Raw genomic sequence first — 20732 nt, forward strand, 5'->3', positions numbered from 1 at the left:
AGTAGAACCCAAACTATGCAACAGATTTGCTGACGCGTTGTGCGTTGCATGGCAAACAGATCGAGATATGATACATAAAAATATCAAAAAGAAAACAATGTATTTCTATACAGGGCTTCGGTAGCCGACCCCCTATATGTCAAGCAGTGTTTTCCTGACCTTTTTTTTTTTCATTGCTGATACCCCTCTATGCAGGTGTCTTAGGTCCCTTTCCCATCACGTTTAGGGACATGCAGTTGGGGCATACATTGCAAAAATACGAATGAAAGTGTTTGACCTACAGTTACATACATTTGCCATTGATTTTCATTGCATGTACTTTTTTTGTGGTATTGAATAATTATATTATTAGTTTATTCAGCAAATAAAGCTATCTAGGGTGTTTAACCATCACATATATGCCAATGAACACTCTTTACATATGTGCGTGGCCTGTAGAAAGCTGTGTGTACATCACGGGATACATTTGGATAATACTTTTTTTTATTACGCAACAGCATCCTGATGTAGCTAATAAAACATGTTATAAAAAGAGGCCTTATCACTTGTTAAAAAAAAACAAATTAATGACACAAAGACTGTTTGCACATAAAGTCAGGGGCACAGCCATAAGGCGGTGGTCTTTAACCTGTGGCCCTCCATCTTTTTCAAAACGTCAAATTTCAGCATTCTCTAACAGCCACAGGCTGGAGGATCCACAGCTAAGGCCCCATGCACATGACCGTGCCCGCAATCACGGCCCCCGATTGCGGGCACGGCTGGCCGCTGACTGCCACCCGCATATTCGTGCCGTGCTCCCATACAAAATATGGGAGCACGGCCCGCAAAATGCAAAAGAACGAACATATTCCATAATTTTCGGAACATTTCTACGGCATGGACATCCAGCTGTAGTGATACGGAAAGGTGTCCGCGTTCAATGGAAGTGAATGGGTGAGTTTTTGCAGAACGCAATTGCAGTCCGCAAAAACTGAGGTTTTTTTACGGTCGTGTGCATGGGGCCTTAGTGATCACTGATCTAGAGGTTGTACAACACCTAGTCGCAAGAGGCCCATATGGACTAGTGCCATAAAAACCACAACAAGGGGGTACAAATAATCGTTAAAAAAGAGGTTTCTTGGCCTATAATGAAAACTTGATTTGATATAGATACCTACATAAAGTAACATATCATCATGGTTATTGTCGGTTGGTGGCCCAAATGCTTCAACATATGCCTCTGTCAACAGACGTCCCACTATATAACACTTTATGTCAGCTTATCCTTGAGTGTTTGGTCTCAAATAAATTGGCGACCATGTCAAAAGTAGCACTGTGTTTAGCCCTGTAGAGGGGGGTTATTTTAAAGGAAAACTAAACATACAAAAATCCATGTTCCCAAAACAGCATAGGTCACTGTGCTACGCTGTTTCTGTAACTTCCATTCACTTCTATGAGAGTTCTGCAAACAGCATAGCAAAACACACTCGGCTCTCTGTGAAAAACCCGGCCACCTCGTCAGTCAGTGGCCAGAGCCCAGCAAAAGAGCAAAAGGTAGGATCGGAATCTGACAGGCCCGTTTTAGAGATAGATGGGGGTCCCAGAGTTGGAATCTGCATTTATCGTACATTTATGGTATATCCTATAGATATGCCATAAATGTCCAAGATTGGAATACCCCTTTAATCTCCTCTTTCTTTGATCCTATTTTTTTTATCTCATATTGCAATTATATTAAGAAATATATAATAAAATGTTCTATAGGTGTTCCACATGGTCAGACATTTTCCTCTTCCTTCTCCTCCACTTCCACCTCACTGTTGTATGTCTGGCTGTAAGACAACTGACTGTGGCAGATGCCTACCATCTGCCCTGTCTGTAGTAGGACACACAGATCATTAAGACTTTCCCTTTGCTCAGTCCCACCCCCTCAGCCATTTACTTGCTGAAAATGGAAGAGATCAGCAAGAAATTAGCCTTCATGTTGTCTGCAGGCTTTCTACAAGACCGTTTCAGAGGTTTTCAAACGATTCTGCAAACTGGGCAAGCTTATCTCCAGTTTACATATATCATTCATTTCTAGGTTTAGTGTTCCTAGTAACATAGAAAGAGGCCACTCGGGTCAGTTAAAGAGCATGGAGGTCCAACATGGTCACCACTAGGAGGTAGACCCATTTTCTAAGCAGCCACAGATATTAATTTTGTCCCTACACTGCAAGCTCTGCACTTGCAGGAGGGTGGAGTATTTTCTAATGAGCAATTACAATGGGAGACCGGCTTTCACCAACATTTTCCTGCAATGGAAAGTGTTTGTATATGAAAATTCATAGAAAAATATTTAAACTTTAGCCGCAGCATGTCAGAATTCTCAGCAGAGGAATCAACAATGAGCTTTGTGTTAATACATTAGAAATCTATCAGTTACATTGTATTAATCAGGTGAAGCTCTAGGCAGTGAATGGATTTTCCCAGAAAATGAAGAAGCAGCCTTACCACTGAGCCAGGTTGTACGTTGATGGATAAGCCAGCTTCATCCAAGTGTCAGGTACATTATCAAAAAATAGGGATGACTGCAGTTGCTCCATTTCGGAAGAGATTGCTAACTCACCCTAACAAAAGAAAACATTAGTGAGCTATTTGCTTTTCAGATAGCGGCTGTGATAAGATGACATGATAAATGGTAAAGAGGCTGTTTTTGACTTTCACAGAAACATACAAGGTGCTGAAAGTTGACGCTTGAACAATGCAGAAGCCTAAACCTTCACCAGGCGCATAACTCATTTACTAAAAGGAATATTAAGTAGTAACAATAACTAAAGTATTTCACATTATGTGTGTGGAATGTGCTGCAAATGTGGATAAATTAAACATTTTTCTGCCTAATTATTTTGCTGCCTAAAGCTTAAAATTCAGGAAAAAAAAAAAAAAAACATGCGAAGAAACGCAAAGATGAGCTTTGGGCTCAGTACATGGGACTGTTGAAATAATGGATCATCACATCTATTCAGTAATCCATAGTAGCTTTAGAGGCTGCACAGGTACAAGTCACAACCCGGTGGCAGAAACATCTGGGCAGGGGTGTAACAAGGAACTATGGGGTCCCGTAGAATAACATGGTACTACAACCAACTTCAGCAGCACATGAGGTCAGGACCATGGAAAACTTGTGATTATTTTGGTCTCTTCTATGTTCCCTTTGTCTCTCCCTCCTTTACTTGGTCTTTCAGTGATCTGCATACAGTTTTTCACTGCCCCTTTTCACTCTCCCCTTCCATTATCCACAGTGATTACTAATTGCCGATGAGTGCAAATGGGCCCCCTTGACTGCTGGGCCCTATAGCAGTTGCTATGCCTGTTGATCTGGTAGTTACACCCATGTTTGGGGGCCTATAGCCCATCCAGCCTAAGAACTAGAAGATGATGCTGCAATAAATTATTCTAAATGAACAATAATATAATCACTAGAGCTTAAAGGGTAAAGATAAGGTGCCATATATATATATTTACATATATATATATATATATACACACACACACACATATATATCTTATATAGCATGTCATCATTAGATGCAATGATATGGGAAGTCATCTGTTAGCACTAGGCGTTGGATATTTAATCTGTGCCTCTGCAGTATATATTACTGGTCCAAATGAGAGATTCCTCCTTTAGGGCATGTTCAGACGTGGCGGATTTCCACTACGGCCAGTCTGCAGTGCAAATCCACAGCATCCTTTTTTTCCTTTGGTTTCTATTGCTTTTTAGGTAACTTAGTTTAGACATTGCGCAAAATAACAGTGCGGAATTTAGGCTGCGGTGCAGAATTTTCCCTCCGCAGCCTGCTCAGTCTGTTGCGGAGAAGCAGCGGATTTTCACTGCGGATTTCAGCCTTTGCAGCGCAAAGAATGAAATCTGCGACAAGTCCGCTGTGATATCCGCCATGTCTGAATTAACTGTCAAATATGCAAATTTTGCTGCAAATTCATTGCGTAATTGCTGCGAAAATGCAGCAGAAATTTTCCTTTGCATCTGAACGTTGCCTTAATATCGTCCTTACCTTTGATCCTATTCTGTCTCATCTTGCAACTAAAACTAAGAAATATGTGTTCCACTAGATCAGCTTATTGGCCACAAAAAGAGCCTCCCTAATACTCTGTCTCCCTCTTCCCTCACTGTCCATGCCCCTCGCTGTCCTCCGTGTGGTTGTGTGGGTGAGGAGGAATGTAGACTTGCGACCCCCATTCTGGTGATCGTGGGGGTCCCAGCGATTAATCATTTATCACCTATCCTGTGGATAGGTCATATATTTATTTGGTGGGAAAACCCTTATAGGTCTTGTTTACTGTAAAAAAAAAATTGTTTCCTACACTTTCTTAAGATTCCACATTTATTTTTTTATTCTATATTACACCTATTTGTAGTCAATATTTATGGTATTTAAAATGATTTTCTAATTTATTTACTCGAATTATTTCTCTTAATAAAATATTACAGAGAGATATTATTGCTTTTCCTTTTTCCACTGTTCTCTCTGTATATTCCTGGAAAACACTAGTTCTCCATTTGGAAACAGCACAGACACAGCATGAAGTGCAAGTCTCAACACTTGTCTATCAATATGCCAAAGGAAGACACTGATCTTGCAAGGACCACATCCAGAGCTGAGGAGCTCGTCTAGTCTCTATGGGACTCATTTAGCCACTGCCGGCTGTACAATCATTGCTGAGTATTTTCTGTCTGCAGCGTAGGCCAAAAATATGATTCACATATAGCATTACAACGAGGCAGCCCGGATCCTTTTCACTTCAAAATGAAACAACATTTTCTTAATCTGCAGAATGCTAAGTCAAGTAAACGTATATTTCATGACATAAAGATTTGGTAGTCTTAAAGGAAAATTCTGCTTTTAAATTTTTCTATATGTGATTTATGTAAAATGAGAGATTAGCAGTGTGATCTTCCGTAATAGCTTTACAAATCCTGGGGAGATTTGTAAGAATTAGTGCTAAGGTATAAATAGATGAGATGCCTATGGTAACCATTAGGTCGCGGATTGCATTGATTGGAGGAACTGTTTATTGAAAATGAATGTTAAAGAGGCTCTGTCACCAGATTTTGCAGCCCCTATCTGCTATTGCAGCAGATAGGCGCTGCAATGTAGATTACAGTAACGTTTTTATTTTTAAAAAACGAGCATTTTTGGCCAAGTTATGACCATTTTTGTAGTTATGCAAATGAGGCTTGCAAAAGTACAACTGGGCGTGTTTAAAAGTAAAAGTCCAAGTGGGCGTGTATTATGTGCGTACATTTTACTACTTTTACTAGCTGGGCGTTCTGATGAGAAGTATCATCCACTTCTCTTCAGAATGCCCAGCTTCTGGCAGTGCAGACACAGCCGTGTTCTCGAGAGATCACGCTGTGTCGTCACTCACAGGTCCTGCATCGTGTCAGACGAGCGAGGACACATCGGCACCAGAGGCTACAGTTGATTCTGCAGCAGCATCAGCGTTTGCAGGTAAGTAGCTACATCGACTTACCTGCAAATGCCGATGCTGCTGCAGAATCAACTGTAGCCTCTGGTGCCGATGTGTCCTCACTCGTCTGACACGATGCAGGACCTGTGAGTGACGACACAGCGTGATCTCTCGAGAACACGGCTGTGTCTGCACTGCCAGAAGCTGGGCGTTCTGAAGAGAAGTGGATGATACTTCTCATCAGAACGCCCAGCTAGTAAAAGTATTAAAAACGCCCCGATGTACGCACATAATACACGCCCACTTGGACTTTTAGGGTATGTTCACACGGCGGGGGTCCGTAACGGCTGAAATTACGGGGATGTTTCAGCCTGAAAACATCCCCGTAATTTCAGCCGTACCGGCATGTGCAGGCGCTTGAACGCCGCGTCAATTACGGCCGTAATTAGCGCTGCTATTCATTGGAGTCAATGAATAGCGGCTCCAATTACGGCCAAAGAAGTGACAGGTCACTTCTTTGACGCGGGCGTCTAGTTACGCGCCGTCATTTGACAGCGGCGCGTAAATATACGCCTCGTGTGAACAGACAAACGTCTGCCCGTTGCTTTCAATGGGCAGATGTTTGTCAGCGCTATTGAGGCGCTATTTTCAGACGTAATTCGGGGCCAAAACGCCCGAATTACGTCCGTAAATAGGCCGTGTGAACATACCCTTACTTTTATACACGCCCAGTTGTACTTTTGCAAGCCTCATTTGCATAACTACAAAAATGGTCATATCTTGGCCAAAAATGCTCGTTTTTTAAAAATAAAAACGTTACTGTAATCTACATTGCAGCGCCGATCTGCTGCAATAGCAGATAGGGGTTGCAAAATCTGGTGACAGAGCCTCTTTAAAGGCGAAGTCGGGACAAGTCTTTGGTCAACAGCTATTTAAGATCTATGGCCACCTTAATATTCAGAGGTCTCTCTGTTAGTCAGACAGACATATTTTACCATCACCAGCATGGAGGTTGAATTAAAGGTGGTTTCTGGCTTTATGCAAATACATTTTAATTTTCATTTAATAAAAAAGTTATTAATATGTAATATATTCCTCTGCAATTTAAAGATCTTTGCTTGATATCTGTGAATGAAAACATTCTCGTTTATATCCAGAGGCTGAAAACCTGTACAGAAATAATACGAATGCAATACAGAGTTTTCTACAAATATATTCAATCATCTTTGAGCTAAACCCTTCAGCAGCAAAAATGTCTCTATTGTCTTGTTTGCTACTATGTATCAGTGTAGGTAAAACATATAATCCTGGAGTCCAGACTGTTTAGATCATAAAGAATTGCCTAGACTGGAAACAATTAAAGTTTAAGGCTATGCCCACCTCCGCAACCAAGTTTTATTTATTGTCCCAATGCATCTAAAATAAAGACTGAAGCAACTTCTAAATAAAAAATTCCTTTTGTTTTGTTTTTACAGATTATATGCAGGCCTATGTGTCTCCATGGTAACAGACAGCAAACAATTCCTGTGTAGTCTGATTCTGCAGTCACACTTATTTTCATATGCAGGGGCGTAGCTAGGGGGGGGGGCAGGCGGGGCATGTTCCCCGGGCGCAACCCGGTGGTAGGGAAGGGGGGGGGGGCGCCGAAGAGCAGCTGATTGCTGCTGACAGGCGCCCGTATGTCGGACACCTGCAGCAGCTTAGGAAGAGCCAGGATATTACGGTGTTCTGACTGGGGTCTGTGACGGCCAGGGAGTGGACCAGTCCAGTCACCTGACCTCACGTCAGTGACATGAGGTCAGATGACTCAGGTCAGGGGACAGGTCCACTCCCGTGCTGCAGCCTTCCAGCATCTGCCTCTACTCTGTGCTCTACACACACGCTGAGAAGCAGAGAGGAAGCTCCGCCCACACACAGCCCGTCCTGACCTGTCAGCAAGGAGACATGGTGAGTGTGTGTGTAGTGTGTAATGTGTGTCTCTGTGTTTGTATGTGTGTGTGTGTGTGTGTGTGTGTGTCTCTCTGTCTGTCTGTGTCTCTGCATGTGTTTATCTCTTACATCTACTACATTATCTGTACTCAGAGAGTTATCACTGTGTTATCTGTGGTGTTACATAGGACGGCAGGTAACATCTACTACATTATCTGTACTGTGTGCTAAATTACAATCTCAGCTCTGCTACACAGTACAGATAATGTAGTAGATGTTACCTGCAGTCCTATGTAACACCACAGATAACAGTGATAACTCTGATTACAGATAATGTACTAGCTGTTGCCTGCAGTCCTATGTAACACCACAGATAACACATTGTGCTAGATTACAATCTCAGCTCTGCTACAATGTGTTATCTGTGGTGTTACATAGGACTGCAGGTAACACTACTATCTGTATTTAGAGAGTTATCTCTGTGTTATCTGTGGTGTTACATAGGACTGCAGGTAACATCTACTACATTATCTGTGCTGTGTACATATGTGCCTCTGTGCGTATATATGGGTCTGTTTGTGAATGTGTCTTTGTGCTTGTATATTTGTGCCTTTTATGTATTTGTATATGTCCCTGTCTGTGTATTTATCTGCCGGTGTGTGTGTGTATATATATATGTGTCTGTATGTCTATATATTTACCTGTATGTATATATTCCAGAATGTGTGTATGTATATTTGCCTATATGTCTAAACATCTATCTTTATGTATGTACAGTATATATGTTCCAGCGTGTCCATATATGTGGTTCATTTTGGTTTGTGTAGGGGGCGGCAATAGAGAGTCCCGCACAGGGCGCCATCCAACCTAAGGCCGGCCCTGGCTGTCACCGACCCTAGTCAGAAGAAACTCTGCCGCTGCCTGCGCCGCATGACCTCCTCGGCTCCTCCGGTAAGTCACACCAGGCAGAGCGGAGAGTGGTAGCGGTAGGCTACCGCTCACCGCTCTGTTCACAGTGTGGCGCTAAGTACAAGGGGTGGGAGTGTGGCGCTATTTAAAAGGGGGGGAATGTGGCACTATTTACAAAGGGGCAGCGGGCTGTGTGTGGCACTATCTACAAGGGGGGGAGGGTGCTGCTATCTACAAGGGGGGAAGCCGGCTGTGTGTGGCCCTATCTATAAGGGGGGGGGGGTAGCGTGCCGCTATCTACTAGGGGGAGGCGGGCTGTGTGTGGCACTATCTACAAGGGGGGCTGTGTGTGGCAATATCTACAGGGGGCTGTGTGTGGCACTATCTACAAGAGAGGGGCTGTGTGGCGCTATCTACAGGGGGCTGTGTGTGGCCTCTTTAATTTATTTATTTTCTTTTAATTTATTTTTATGTTAATTACATTATAGAACTACATTGCTTGTAAAATGTAGAAATGCTTTTATACTCGAGTTACATTAAAAAAATTGTGAAAAAAAATTACATCTCATTGATTGGTAGGGAAAGAAAACATGGCGAGGGGGAAGGAGATGTCAGGAAATAAGTTGGGGGGGGGGGGCGCCAATCTGAATCCTTGCCCCTGGTGCAGGAGAACCTAGCTACGCCTCTGTCATATGTCCACTACTTTATGTCAACATACATTCGGTACATTAACTAGAGGTAGGGGACAGACGAAAGAGAGTATGCCTCCAGGAGCAGAATACACAGGGATTGTTTGCTGTCTGTTACCATGGAGACGCATAGGTGTGCATAGGAGCTGCAGAAACAAAATAGTAGAAGATATTTAATGAAGACCTTTTGCAAAGTTGGTTTAATTATCATTTTACAATTGGGACAACCACAAAAATTCATTTGCGAAAGTGGGATTAGCCTTTAAACTCAGCTGTGAGATGGATTAACAGTGTCTGTATATCAGCTGTGAGATGAATTACATCTGGTACATATTTTCAGTGTCTGGATGTAAACTGGTATGTTTTTATTTAATGACAGCAAGCAGAGATCTTGAAAAACATTGAGGAACTGAAACACAAAAGTATATTAGAAAATTAACTATATTTTTAGTATATTATGAATAAAGGTAAATGATCACCCAGAAAGACCACCTTTAATTTAGGGCATCTAACAGGTCCGGCGACGGACTTTCAAACTCCCAATTAAATTAATTATAAAGTGCTGACATTTCTATATTTGTATGAGGGTATTTATGCATTTATTTCTTTATTATTAAGTGCATGTGCACATTGTAACCTTTGGCGCATACTTCACCTTACATCGTGCAGTTTGACTCCATACCTTAAGACCGAGATCCAGCTCCTTTAGAGAACGTCTGATTTCATGAAGGAGAAGATTCATCCTCTCGCATTCTTGAAAGCACACGAGTATGTATGGAGATCGTTCCACTGTCTTTGAGGTTATGTCAGCCATGTTATATCCTTCAGGGAGTTTATCTAGTATGTCATCCAGGAAAGCTTTAACCTGAGGGGAAAGCCCCATAATAATAAGTTCATTTGGAGAACTTCTTTACAGTAATTGACAGACAAATATATACTCCCAAGTTCTCCAAGTGACATTTATTAATGTATCTATTTACTGCCACATGCAATACAATATAACTGAGTGGGATTAATATGAATACAAACATGAAATGCACAGGCTTGTTCCAGTCTATATCTATAGGTTAAATACTTTTCTATGGCTGTATCTTGGCAAGAGGTCCCCATAGTAAAAACAACCCCCCCCCCCTTTCCTGGTGGTGTTCACGAATCCCCACACCCTTGCATGTCTCTATGATATTGGTACTGCTTATGTGTCTCTAGTTTTAGGAATATATTATTGTATAGTCACACTTCTAATAAGAGTGCTATCAGTGTGGAGGTCATCTGTTGGAACAGAAAAGGTTGTCGCTCCAGGGAATCCCGGTGAAGTAATAAGTCTATTAGTTTATTCCTATAAATATATGAATTCCCTTGTGTACACCATAATATCTGCGCTACACTAAAAATGTGACTTCTGGGATGTACATGGCTTATATTTATATACACACTTGTCTAATAATATACTTATGAGGAGTGTGTTATAGGATTCCTATTAATACGTTTCATGCAAATCCCAGCGTGGTCAATCAATAACATTAACTGTGAAATTTACATAGCAAACGGGCAAAATAAATAGAGCATCTTCTAAACACGTTAATGAGATCTTGTATAACAGAGGCTCCTGCCTGGGATCATCCTCAGATCACAATGATGCTCTTCATTAAACTCTCCACTTTTAATGAGTTTTCTTTACTACGGAAAAGGTCTGAGATTTTTATTTATCCCCTGGGATTTTAACTAAAAGGCAATACCTGCACTAGGATTCTGTGTGTCTTCAAGTGACTATAATGAGCAAATCTAACAATATAAACACAAGCAAAAAAAATACAATTTGGAAATTGTCTTTATTTTACTACCTAAACTTAAATTTGTATTTAACGTTGTATTTTGTAGTCAGGTTTGTATCCTGGAATATTTTAGTGGCACCCTAACCCAATAATTTACAAATTATTATTACAAAATGTTTGTTTAATAAAGTTCTACATATAACAACATTTATATAAAAATGTTTAAAAATTTTTTTTATACATTTTATGATGTCACCTCTTGGAAGATCAGGTTAGTTTTAGAGGAAAGAATATGAAGAACATCCTATTCAGACTCTATTCTTAATCTAAAAATTACCCAGATCTAAGGCACTCCCTGATTCCAAGCCCAGGAACGTACTGTGCGTACTGCAAACGGGACAAGGGATCAAGAAAGCACTAACCTTTGCTAATTTCACCTACAAGGGCAATTTCAAGGGCAATCTCCTTATTTCCAGACTGTTAGTGATTAATCTCCGCTAATTAAATATTCTCTATAAGTGAGGGTCCCAATTCTTCAATTTTGTCAACTTTGAAGGCAAACAAGCCAACGGCCATGAATAACAAGGCAATAATGGTAAGCATTAAATTAATCTCTGTGAGTTTCTGAATACCAGTTGCATACAGGGGCATGTACTTAGGGATGAGAGATCCATGGCAAATTTAAAATGCGCCCCCCCCCATTTAAGTGTGAGATTTCAATCTAGTACTTGCTGCACTTTGCCCCTCCCACATGACATCTGTTCATTAGACTAACTCCACCCCTGCAATTACCCCCCCTCCCCCATTTTTGCCCTATTGACCATCCCTTCATCTTGCTACACACCCAGCCCCAGCCCTAAAAGCATTCTCAGCTGGCTGTAAATTCAAGTGCATCCATGATATGCCTCATCCGCACACTAATAACCTATGTTATAATCCTCACCTTCCGGCCACATGAAGGCTGGCAACACACATTAGATAGCTGTTGGCCAAACTATTCCTCCCGATACCCCCATACACAGCTAATCCTCCCATCCCCTCTATACACATACACGCTCGCCTCAACCAAGCATGCATGTATTCTTAGTAGGGAGTGGTGAGTAAGTCGCTGCCAAGTACCTCTGGTGGCAACTTATCTTCCCTGAGAACAAAAGGATCGGGCATGTTGAAATCAAACTGCCCGATTCTTCTCTCCCCCAACCTCTGACGTTGGGGAAGATTCGGGATGCTCCCCCAAACACATTAGATGGTCAGGCGATCCTAGGGAAATTGTAAGTTTCGGCCGACATTTATGTAATATGTATGGCAACGTTAACATTGTCATAACCCGCTTCAACGCCAAATATACCAGTTGTTCCATAGTTAGTATCCATTCTATATTTTCAGGGACCCTTCATTTTCCTGTAAATGCCCATGTTTTTAAGCACTGAACAAATTTCTCTTTTCTTTATATTATGTCTATATATTATATTATATACATTTAACTATCTGTGTGAATCAAACTAATGCACTTCAATCCTTATATAATAAATCCTGTATATGAAACTTTCTATTCTATTTTGTGCAATTAAAAACATCCCAATAACAATCAAGATTCCGGCCTATGAAATAATTGGAAACATAAGGGGCTATTACATGTGAAGATCTCACACAAAGTCTTAGTCTTATCCAGTACATGCTCAGAATTATTACACTAACCTTTTCCTCCTCTGTCTGAGGTGCTCCTTCCCCGTTTATAGAATCTCGTGACTGTAATTCTAACAATGTACGGAAAAGATTGTCTGAAGTCACAGTTAAGAATTCAATTTCTGCGTTAGGGTGGAGGCCATAATGGATGGGGCTCTCAGGTGGCAACATCTCATCAATGTATCTATGGTAGCCTTGATAGTCAAGGTTAGAGGGTATCACAAATCCAGGCGCTAAGGCGAGTTTCCTATCAAACTGGAGAAAAAAAGAGAACATTGGATGTAATCATCATAACAAAAAAAAAATGTCACACTAAATCTCCCGGGGATATTGGTAGAGACTCTGAGAAAATTACCATCAGTGACATTATTTCAAGAAAAGTGTCCAGACTGTGTTGGCAGATATCATGGGCTGCTATCGTGTCTAGATAGTTTTTATTTTCCATGTTTGTTTTTATTCTCCTCCTTCAGACCACTGGGGACCCTCAGATTTGTGCTATAACAGAGTTTCATTGAATATGACAGAAAACAGAAATAATCCTTCTTAGCAGGGTGGCTACAGATCCAAGTTTCCTGTGCTTTGACCAGCGGGATCTCTGTCCTTAATTCTCTTGTCCCTGCAATTCTTTTCAGTCATTGTTACAAGAGATCAAGAGAACGTCTGGCTTTGTGCATGCTGGTTCTATTGCTCTGTGCAGCAAGTTTGACTAACTTACAGCATGAATAATATTAAGGGTCAAGTATTTTAAGGCTTAAAATATGAGGCTGGAAACATATCATGGAACATAAGGCTACAGTGTATATGGTGCTGTAAATCTCATCAAAGGAGAAAATAGTTCTGTAGGATGATCTTCGGTCTCAGGCATGATGGCTTGGAATTGGCAGGGGGAGGGGGTGTTTGATTGCTTACACTTTTTTTTCTGATTCTTAAAATAATTCTGTTTTTGAAATACAGGAAGATACAAGTGCAGAGTAAATGAACCAAAAAGAAAATCACATGAGACTATACTGTATGAAATATACAAGATTTGCTATCCCATTGAATCCCATACAATGGGATGTTGTGATGGAACCCAAGTCTATGTGAAACCTATTACAGAATACATAAGAGATTATATTTTGTAACCATTGATAAATAAGCTATATAATTTATGTCTGTATCTCTGATATACTAACTGGGTCCTGCAACACAAGTAGGAGCAGGGAGCCTGGGAAAATGATGCCTAACAACGTCAGAAAACTCACGCACCATGTGAGTAAGTGATTGGGGACAGGATAGACAGACACTAAAAACTCCACAATAAACAGTTAATTTATGGTCCAATTTGCCTTTAGAAAGAGAACAATTCCTACATGTAATGTGTGTGTCGAGAATTATCATGCTTACAGTAACAAAAATAATTTTTTTATATTGTTTTCTACTCATCGGGAAAACACTCCAGATTTCTTTTCAAGTTCTTGTAAATTTTATTAAAATAAAAAAGCACCAAAATGTAAAACCATATTACTGACCAAAATTTTGCTTTGGTTTGAAATTTGTCATTTTTTCTAATATAATTCAAAAGCATTTGAAAAGAGGTCTAGAGAGTCCTGTTTTTCCTGTACATGTAGGCAACCCTTCTAATAAGTGGGATTTGACATTGCCAGAAACATTACCAACAGATGTCATAAGACCATACAATCTCCATAAACAAGCATTAATATTAGAAGAGGACTCTGTCATATGATACCACCCTTTCAACATGTCTATTCGTGACATTTCTGCCCTCCTAGAGCTGCCCATGATAAATGTAATTGCTGATATCCGACATTGTTTGCACCATGAAAGCAACGTCAGTGCAAGACCTGTTTATCAGGAGCTCCATGCATTGGGTTTCGAAGGGCAAAATAAGAACATATAATCCTGAGATTACCATGCACAATGCCAAGTGTCATCGAGTAAGGTAAAGCAAGCTAATAGTTGACTTTGGAGCAGTGGAAATTCATCCTCTTCATCATCCGGCAGTCTGATGGACACATCTGGGTTTGGTGGATGCCTGGAGAACACTTCCTACTAGACTTGTGTGAACTATAAAGTTTGTTCCTATGCATTCCACTGCATACAATGATATTCTGGGAATTGTGTGCTTTCAACTTAGTGGTAACAATTTGGGCGAGGGCCTTCTCATGTTTCATTACACCGTTCACCTTACCAGTTACAAAAATACAATATTTCTTTTGTTGCTTGTCAGTAATTTCTTCTTTTTATTAAATAGGGCATTTGGTAAAAGTGAGGGGGAATTTTGATAAAAATAAAGTAATTTACAAATGGGCACACATACATTTAATTAAAAACAAGTGCAGTTGTCATGCATGAACCAATATAGTTGCACTAGAATTGCACTTCCGGCAAATTGGTAGATGTATTATAGCGTGTTTACATCTGCTTTGGAGGTACTGGTAGGGGTCTCCGTTACAAATCCGGCACACAATACTGTAAACAATAGGGAAGATTGCTGCGCTATTGTTTACGGTAAAACCTCGGACACCATGACGGAAACCCGACGGAACCCATTAAAGTCAATCGGTTCTGTTGGGCGCCGATGGTGTCCGTCATTCAATGGAACTGGCACCTCCAGTATTTTGTTCTGCTCCTCTGACAGAGCAGAACAATGGAAACACTGACTCAGATATGAACAGGCCTTTACTTAGTATATTTTGGCTGTTGACTTATTATTTTTTTTTACTTTTCTCATTGTTTTCGTATTTTTCACATTTTTTTTTGTTTACAATTTATTATATTTATTTATGAATTGATTTGACACAATTGGGTCCTAGGTAAGCAGGGAACACGTCATCTGCATGTCTCCTGCCTTTCCCATGATAACGGATATAATAGTGAACATATAACAGCCCATGTTTCCCATAAACAACTCAATTAATTTGTACATGACTGACCTTCTAATTAAAATCAGCTACCAGTGGGTAAGAGTGTTTACACAGGGCAGTTTTGCGTGCATATTATATTACTTAATGCTAATTTATGTTCAATGTTTTAGTAATAGAGAGGGCAGCTACAACCTGGCCCCATGTCAGAGAGTGGCACTATAAGTAGGCAGGAAAGAGGTGCAATCACATTATTGTTTGGTTCAGTGGGGTGTCAAGGGATTGGTGGTTCGGTGCTGTAAATGGCTGCTTTGTGGAAATCAATATCGACATCAGTTGTATTTTCAGTGTGAGCAATGGTATGTGATTTGCACCTAGTCTAGAAAAACTGACCACTTTAAGAAAGTTCTGAAAGCTTCTGCTTTATTTTATAAGATATTAAAACAACCGTAGAAACTCACTATAACGCTCAAAATTCTTGTACTTAACGTTATCGCAGTTTATTTGATTTAATAAAACCATCTCAAATGACATGAATAGTGCGCTGAAAAATCCATTATATGTGATTACATATGTATCGTCTGTATTTCTATGTCTTGTAGTTTGCAGCAATGTTTCTACATTACATGTACAGGACATTAATCGAGCGATTTATTAAAGTTTAACACACAAGAAACGTGACGTTAGAATCCTTAGTACAATGTTACTGATATAACCTGACACAATGGAGCACTTCAAGTAATTCCAAAATCAACTATTTTAATAATAATCCTTTTCAGTTTTTACTTTTCAGACGTAAGTTATTAGCAGAATTACCTCTCTATTTCATATTACGTACATTACATATTATTTATGTCATTTATCAAAATCCGCACAAGTAGACAAACATAATATATGGAGGGAACACTTGGTAATAATATTTTTGTAACACTGATATGTTTGCAATATTACCTCATTTGTGTATCAAACTATGTGCTGTTCAGTCATTTAAAGAGTTCTATACTTTCTATATACACGGCTCTTGTATATGCTCTGAATTTGCTGTACACTGTATGACCTTAAAGGCTATGTAAACCTTTGAATCTTTTTTTTTTTCTTTTACAAAAACAGTGTATTTTAGTGTTTTGTGCAACTTTGTAATTTGTTTTTATTAAAAAATATTTTTACTTTTTCAGATACAGCTTCTATGTATCCTGAATATCCTGAAGCTGTATCTTGTGCTAAAACCTGAATCCGTCAGGTAAGCACGACTGACGGGCGGGTTGGGTGACAGCGGGTCCTGTGTGTCACCTGTTATCGATCATATCTAAGTTCATAACTTCATGCAGGATCCGCTGTCACCGAACCTGACGGACTCATGTTTCAACGCAAGATCCAGGATACATAGAAGCTGTATCTGAAAAATTCAAAACATTTTTTAATAAAAACAAATTACAAAGTTGCACAAAACACTTAAATACACTGTTTTAGTAGTCCGCATCAATGCCGCACATAATCTGCGTTGCAGATTCTGTTGCGATTCTGCCTAAAATGGGCATTAAATTGATGCGGACTAGCCGTTGCGTATTGAGGTGAAAGTACTTCCCTTCTCTCTATCAGTGCAGGATAGAGAAAAGGGACAGCCCTTTCCCTAGTAAAAGTAAAAGAAATTCATACTTACCCGGCCGTTGTCTTGGTGACGCATCCCTCTTTCGACATCCAGCCCGACCTCCCTGGATGACGCGGCCGTCCATGTGACCGCTGCAGCCTGTGATTGGCCTGTGAATGGCTGCAGCCGTCACTTGGACTGGAACGTCATCCCAGGAGGCCGGACTGGAGGAAGAAGCAGGGAGTTCTCGGTAAGTATGAACTTCTTTTTTTTTACACGTCGATCTATATTTTGATCGGTAGTCACTGTCCAGGGTGCTGAAACAGTTACTGCCGATCGCTTAACTCTTTCAGCACCCTGGACAGTGACTATCTCCTGACGTCGCCTAGCAACGCTGCCGTAATTACGACTTCTATGGGCCTGCCCGTGCCCTAATAACGGCCCGTGATTACGGGCGTTCAGTCTGGCTATAGACCTACAAATACATAGGTCCAGCCAGAATGAAGAAAGATCCTGTTCTTAAAACCAATACGCTACACAACACACATTACATCTGCGGATTTCATTGCGGAATTTTGAATCTCCATTGAAGTCAATGGAGAAATTCCGCAATGAGTCCGCAACAAGTCCGCTACACGTCCGCAACAGCCAGTGTATGCTGCGGACACCAAATTCCACACCGCAGCCTATGCTCCGCAGCGGAATTTTCCGCAACATGTAAACGAACCTAACGAAAAAGGTGTGGAAAGTAATGGAGAAACGTGTACGCTGCGGATTTCCGCAGCGGAATTCCAGAGCAATTCCGCCACGTCTGGTCATGCCCTAAGTCTTGCAGTGTGGACTACATCTGTAGGCAGAGGTAGTGTTTACCGATGCACATTAATTGGTATTACAGTTTCTGCCACTAAAGTTTATTCTTGTATAATTTTTCAATATACCTTTTGTATACACTTCTTGCGTTTTCCAAGATCTCCGCTTGCAGTACAAGTAGCTAAAAATCTGTCCTGGTCATGTAATGCTCATGAAGTTTCTTGGCTGATTACAAGACCGAGCTATGAGAAGGAGCTGTCCCAATAGAAACGTCTAAGGGGAGGGAAGGCTTTTTATGGCCTTCTTTTTTGCCCATGTTCTTAATATAATTAGATTAGTGTTGGATTATATTTTCATCAACCTGCATTGCTGGATTTTCTTTTTTTGAATCATTTTAGTTATTTAAAGGACATATAGGTGCATGGCTTAAGGCTGCATTCACAATGCAAGGTCTGAACATGGTCTTATCAAAGCTGTGTTTTATAACGAGCCATTTACCTGTATGTCCATCACACGACCAGGATAGATTTATTTTTTTTACACAGGAAGTAAACAATGAATGTTCCTGTTAAATGACAGCAAGCAGGGATCTTGATATGGGGAAATTTTTTTTTATTACTTTTCATTTTACAAAAAAAATAACAATTATTTACTGAAAACGTAAGGATATGTTCACTCGCTGTGGATTCTGTCAGGATTTAGGAAGGGATTCAACACCTAAATCTGGTCAGAATCCACAAGCATTCCCCCGACACTGCATGTGAATGGACTATTTTATTCCATTCACATGCTCTGGAGAAATCCACATGAAATAATGACTGCACTGCGGCTTTTCTAATCCGCAGCATGTTAATTATAGACAAAGGTTCCGTCAATTCTACTGTGGATATCTTGATTGTGTGAACATAGCCAATTATATGACATATTGTATATTACACACACACACACACACACACACACACACACACACACACACACACACACACACACACACACACACATACATACATACATATATATATGTGTGTGTGTATCAAATTTAAAGAAACTATTTATGTAATGAGAACAGTCCCTGCTGGCAGCAGCGGTCCCTGAGATCCACTAACATACTGTATATAGTAAATTTATAGCACATTTAATATGAGCCGTGCTTATAAAAATGCAGCACTCCTATTCATGGATGTAATGAAATTATTCTAGGTGCTAACAGTGATAAAATTATTTCCAGTCATGCAATAAAATTCAGTGGGTGCTTTAAGATCACATGCAAGACTTTGATTTCTGTGTAAATAAACGTAATCAAATAAATCAGGATGAAGTATGTAACTCGTCATGTTCAGTTCTTCGTCCCCATAAATATTAGCGCTATGCATGTAAATACAGCACGAAAAACACGCCAATAATCGTGCTTGTTCCATAAAAGAGGAAAACATGAACCTGAGTGATTCACAACCCAGAAGAGGGAGCTCTGACTCTGTATTGTAATAGGACCGGCAGTTACCTGATTGGGCTGCATGTACTCCTCCAAGTATGTACGGCACAGTCGTCTGTCCCAGTCATCAGTGATGTGACCACCGTACATAATCTCCCCAAACAGGTATCGGAGATCTTCCCACGGAACCTGAGATTAAAACCCTACAATTATTAAAGTCTACGCTTATTTGTTTCTTGCAGGCGTTCACCAATAATCTGTAGAATAACATTATATTTGGAAATTCCTATATTAAAGGTCTGCTCCTCCGCTATCAATTATACAGCTATGTGCAGTACCTTGTGCAACACTGGGAACATCAGACTGAAATGTGAAAGGGTTAAAACACATCATATTAAGGTTGCGCAACTTGTTTATTTAATAACTAGGGGCCGTTAAATGATCTAACCAGCAAATATAGACATTTTATATAATTTTTTAATTTATTGTCTTAATTTAATGCATATTATTTATGGTTTTAAATCTGTCTATCTATCTATCTATCTATCTATCTATCTATCTATCTATCTATCTATCTATCTATCTATCTATCTATCTATCTATCTATCTATCTATCTATCTATCTATCTATCTATGTGTATGTATGTATGTATGTATGTATGTATCTATGTAAGATCTATCATCTATTTATGTCCTATCTATCATCTATCTATCTATCTATCTATCTATCTATCTATCTATCTATCTATCTATCTATCTATCTATCTATCTATCTATCTATCTATCTATCTATCTATCTATCTATCTATCTATCTATCTATCTATCTATCACAACATAACAGAGCTACACAATATATTTCATCTATATGAGGCGTCATACCTGTGAGTTTGCTTCCAGATAGTTGTATAGAACATTCACTGATATTGTGAGGTCTCCAATGTTAAACGGATACTTTCTATTCCACCCCTGGGGGCCAAATTTACGCCGCTCAGCAACACAAGCATGAAAATAGCACAATGAAAAGAAAATGCTCTTAAACTCTTGCTCGCGGGTGCACTGGTCAAGGATGTTCTGCAATAGAGGAACCAGCATACATTTCTTTACTAACCTGTCAATGACAAGTCAATTGCCCCCCGGCATTATAATACTGTGGACATTTTAGAAACTGTTGTACCTGTTGTATGATTAATGGCTATGTGATATTGCTAAGTGGTCATATTGTCCTGCCATGCAGGCAAATCAATGATCCAGAGTTCTTCTGCATTTTTTATAAAATGAAAATCTATAGTCAGCAACTGTCATAGATATTAATTTTAATGTCATCAAGTTGCCCAATTACAGGATAATACATGTGAATTCAACTTCAACAGCACTCATCCTACAGCTTAATAATATTTTATTATGTATGTATCTCACATTTATCTATCTTAAATAATATGTACCTTTCTAATATCTACAGTATCTATCTATCTATCATCTATCTATCTATCTATCTATCTATCTATCTATCTATCTATCTATCTATCTATCTATCTATCTATCTATCTATCTATCTATCTATCTATCTATCTATCTCATATCTATCTATCTATCTCCTA

At 39.8% G+C, this 20732-nt stretch overlaps 1 protein-coding gene across 1 annotated transcript in view; it reads right to left on the reverse strand.

Moving 5' to 3' along the window:
- The window catches only part of LOC142656572 (dynein axonemal heavy chain 11-like), a 271269-nt gene that overhangs the window by 21168 nt on the left and 229369 nt on the right, over positions 1-20732 (reverse strand). The window contains exons 65-69 of the mRNA XM_075831503.1: positions 20014-20205; positions 19203-19322; positions 12452-12694; positions 9664-9846; positions 2473-2588 (exon numbers count right to left, since the gene is read on the reverse strand). Of these exons, the coding sequence (XP_075687618.1) occupies positions 2473-2588; positions 9664-9846; positions 12452-12694; positions 19203-19322; positions 20014-20205 (854 nt within the window). The remainder of the gene's footprint in view (positions 1-2472; positions 2589-9663; positions 9847-12451; positions 12695-19202; positions 19323-20013; positions 20206-20732) is intronic.

Source organism: Rhinoderma darwinii, chromosome 6 (genome assembly GCF_050947455.1).
Source record: "Rhinoderma darwinii isolate aRhiDar2 chromosome 6, aRhiDar2.hap1, whole genome shotgun sequence".
NCBI lineage: Eukaryota > Metazoa > Chordata > Amphibia > Anura > Rhinodermatidae > Rhinoderma > Rhinoderma darwinii.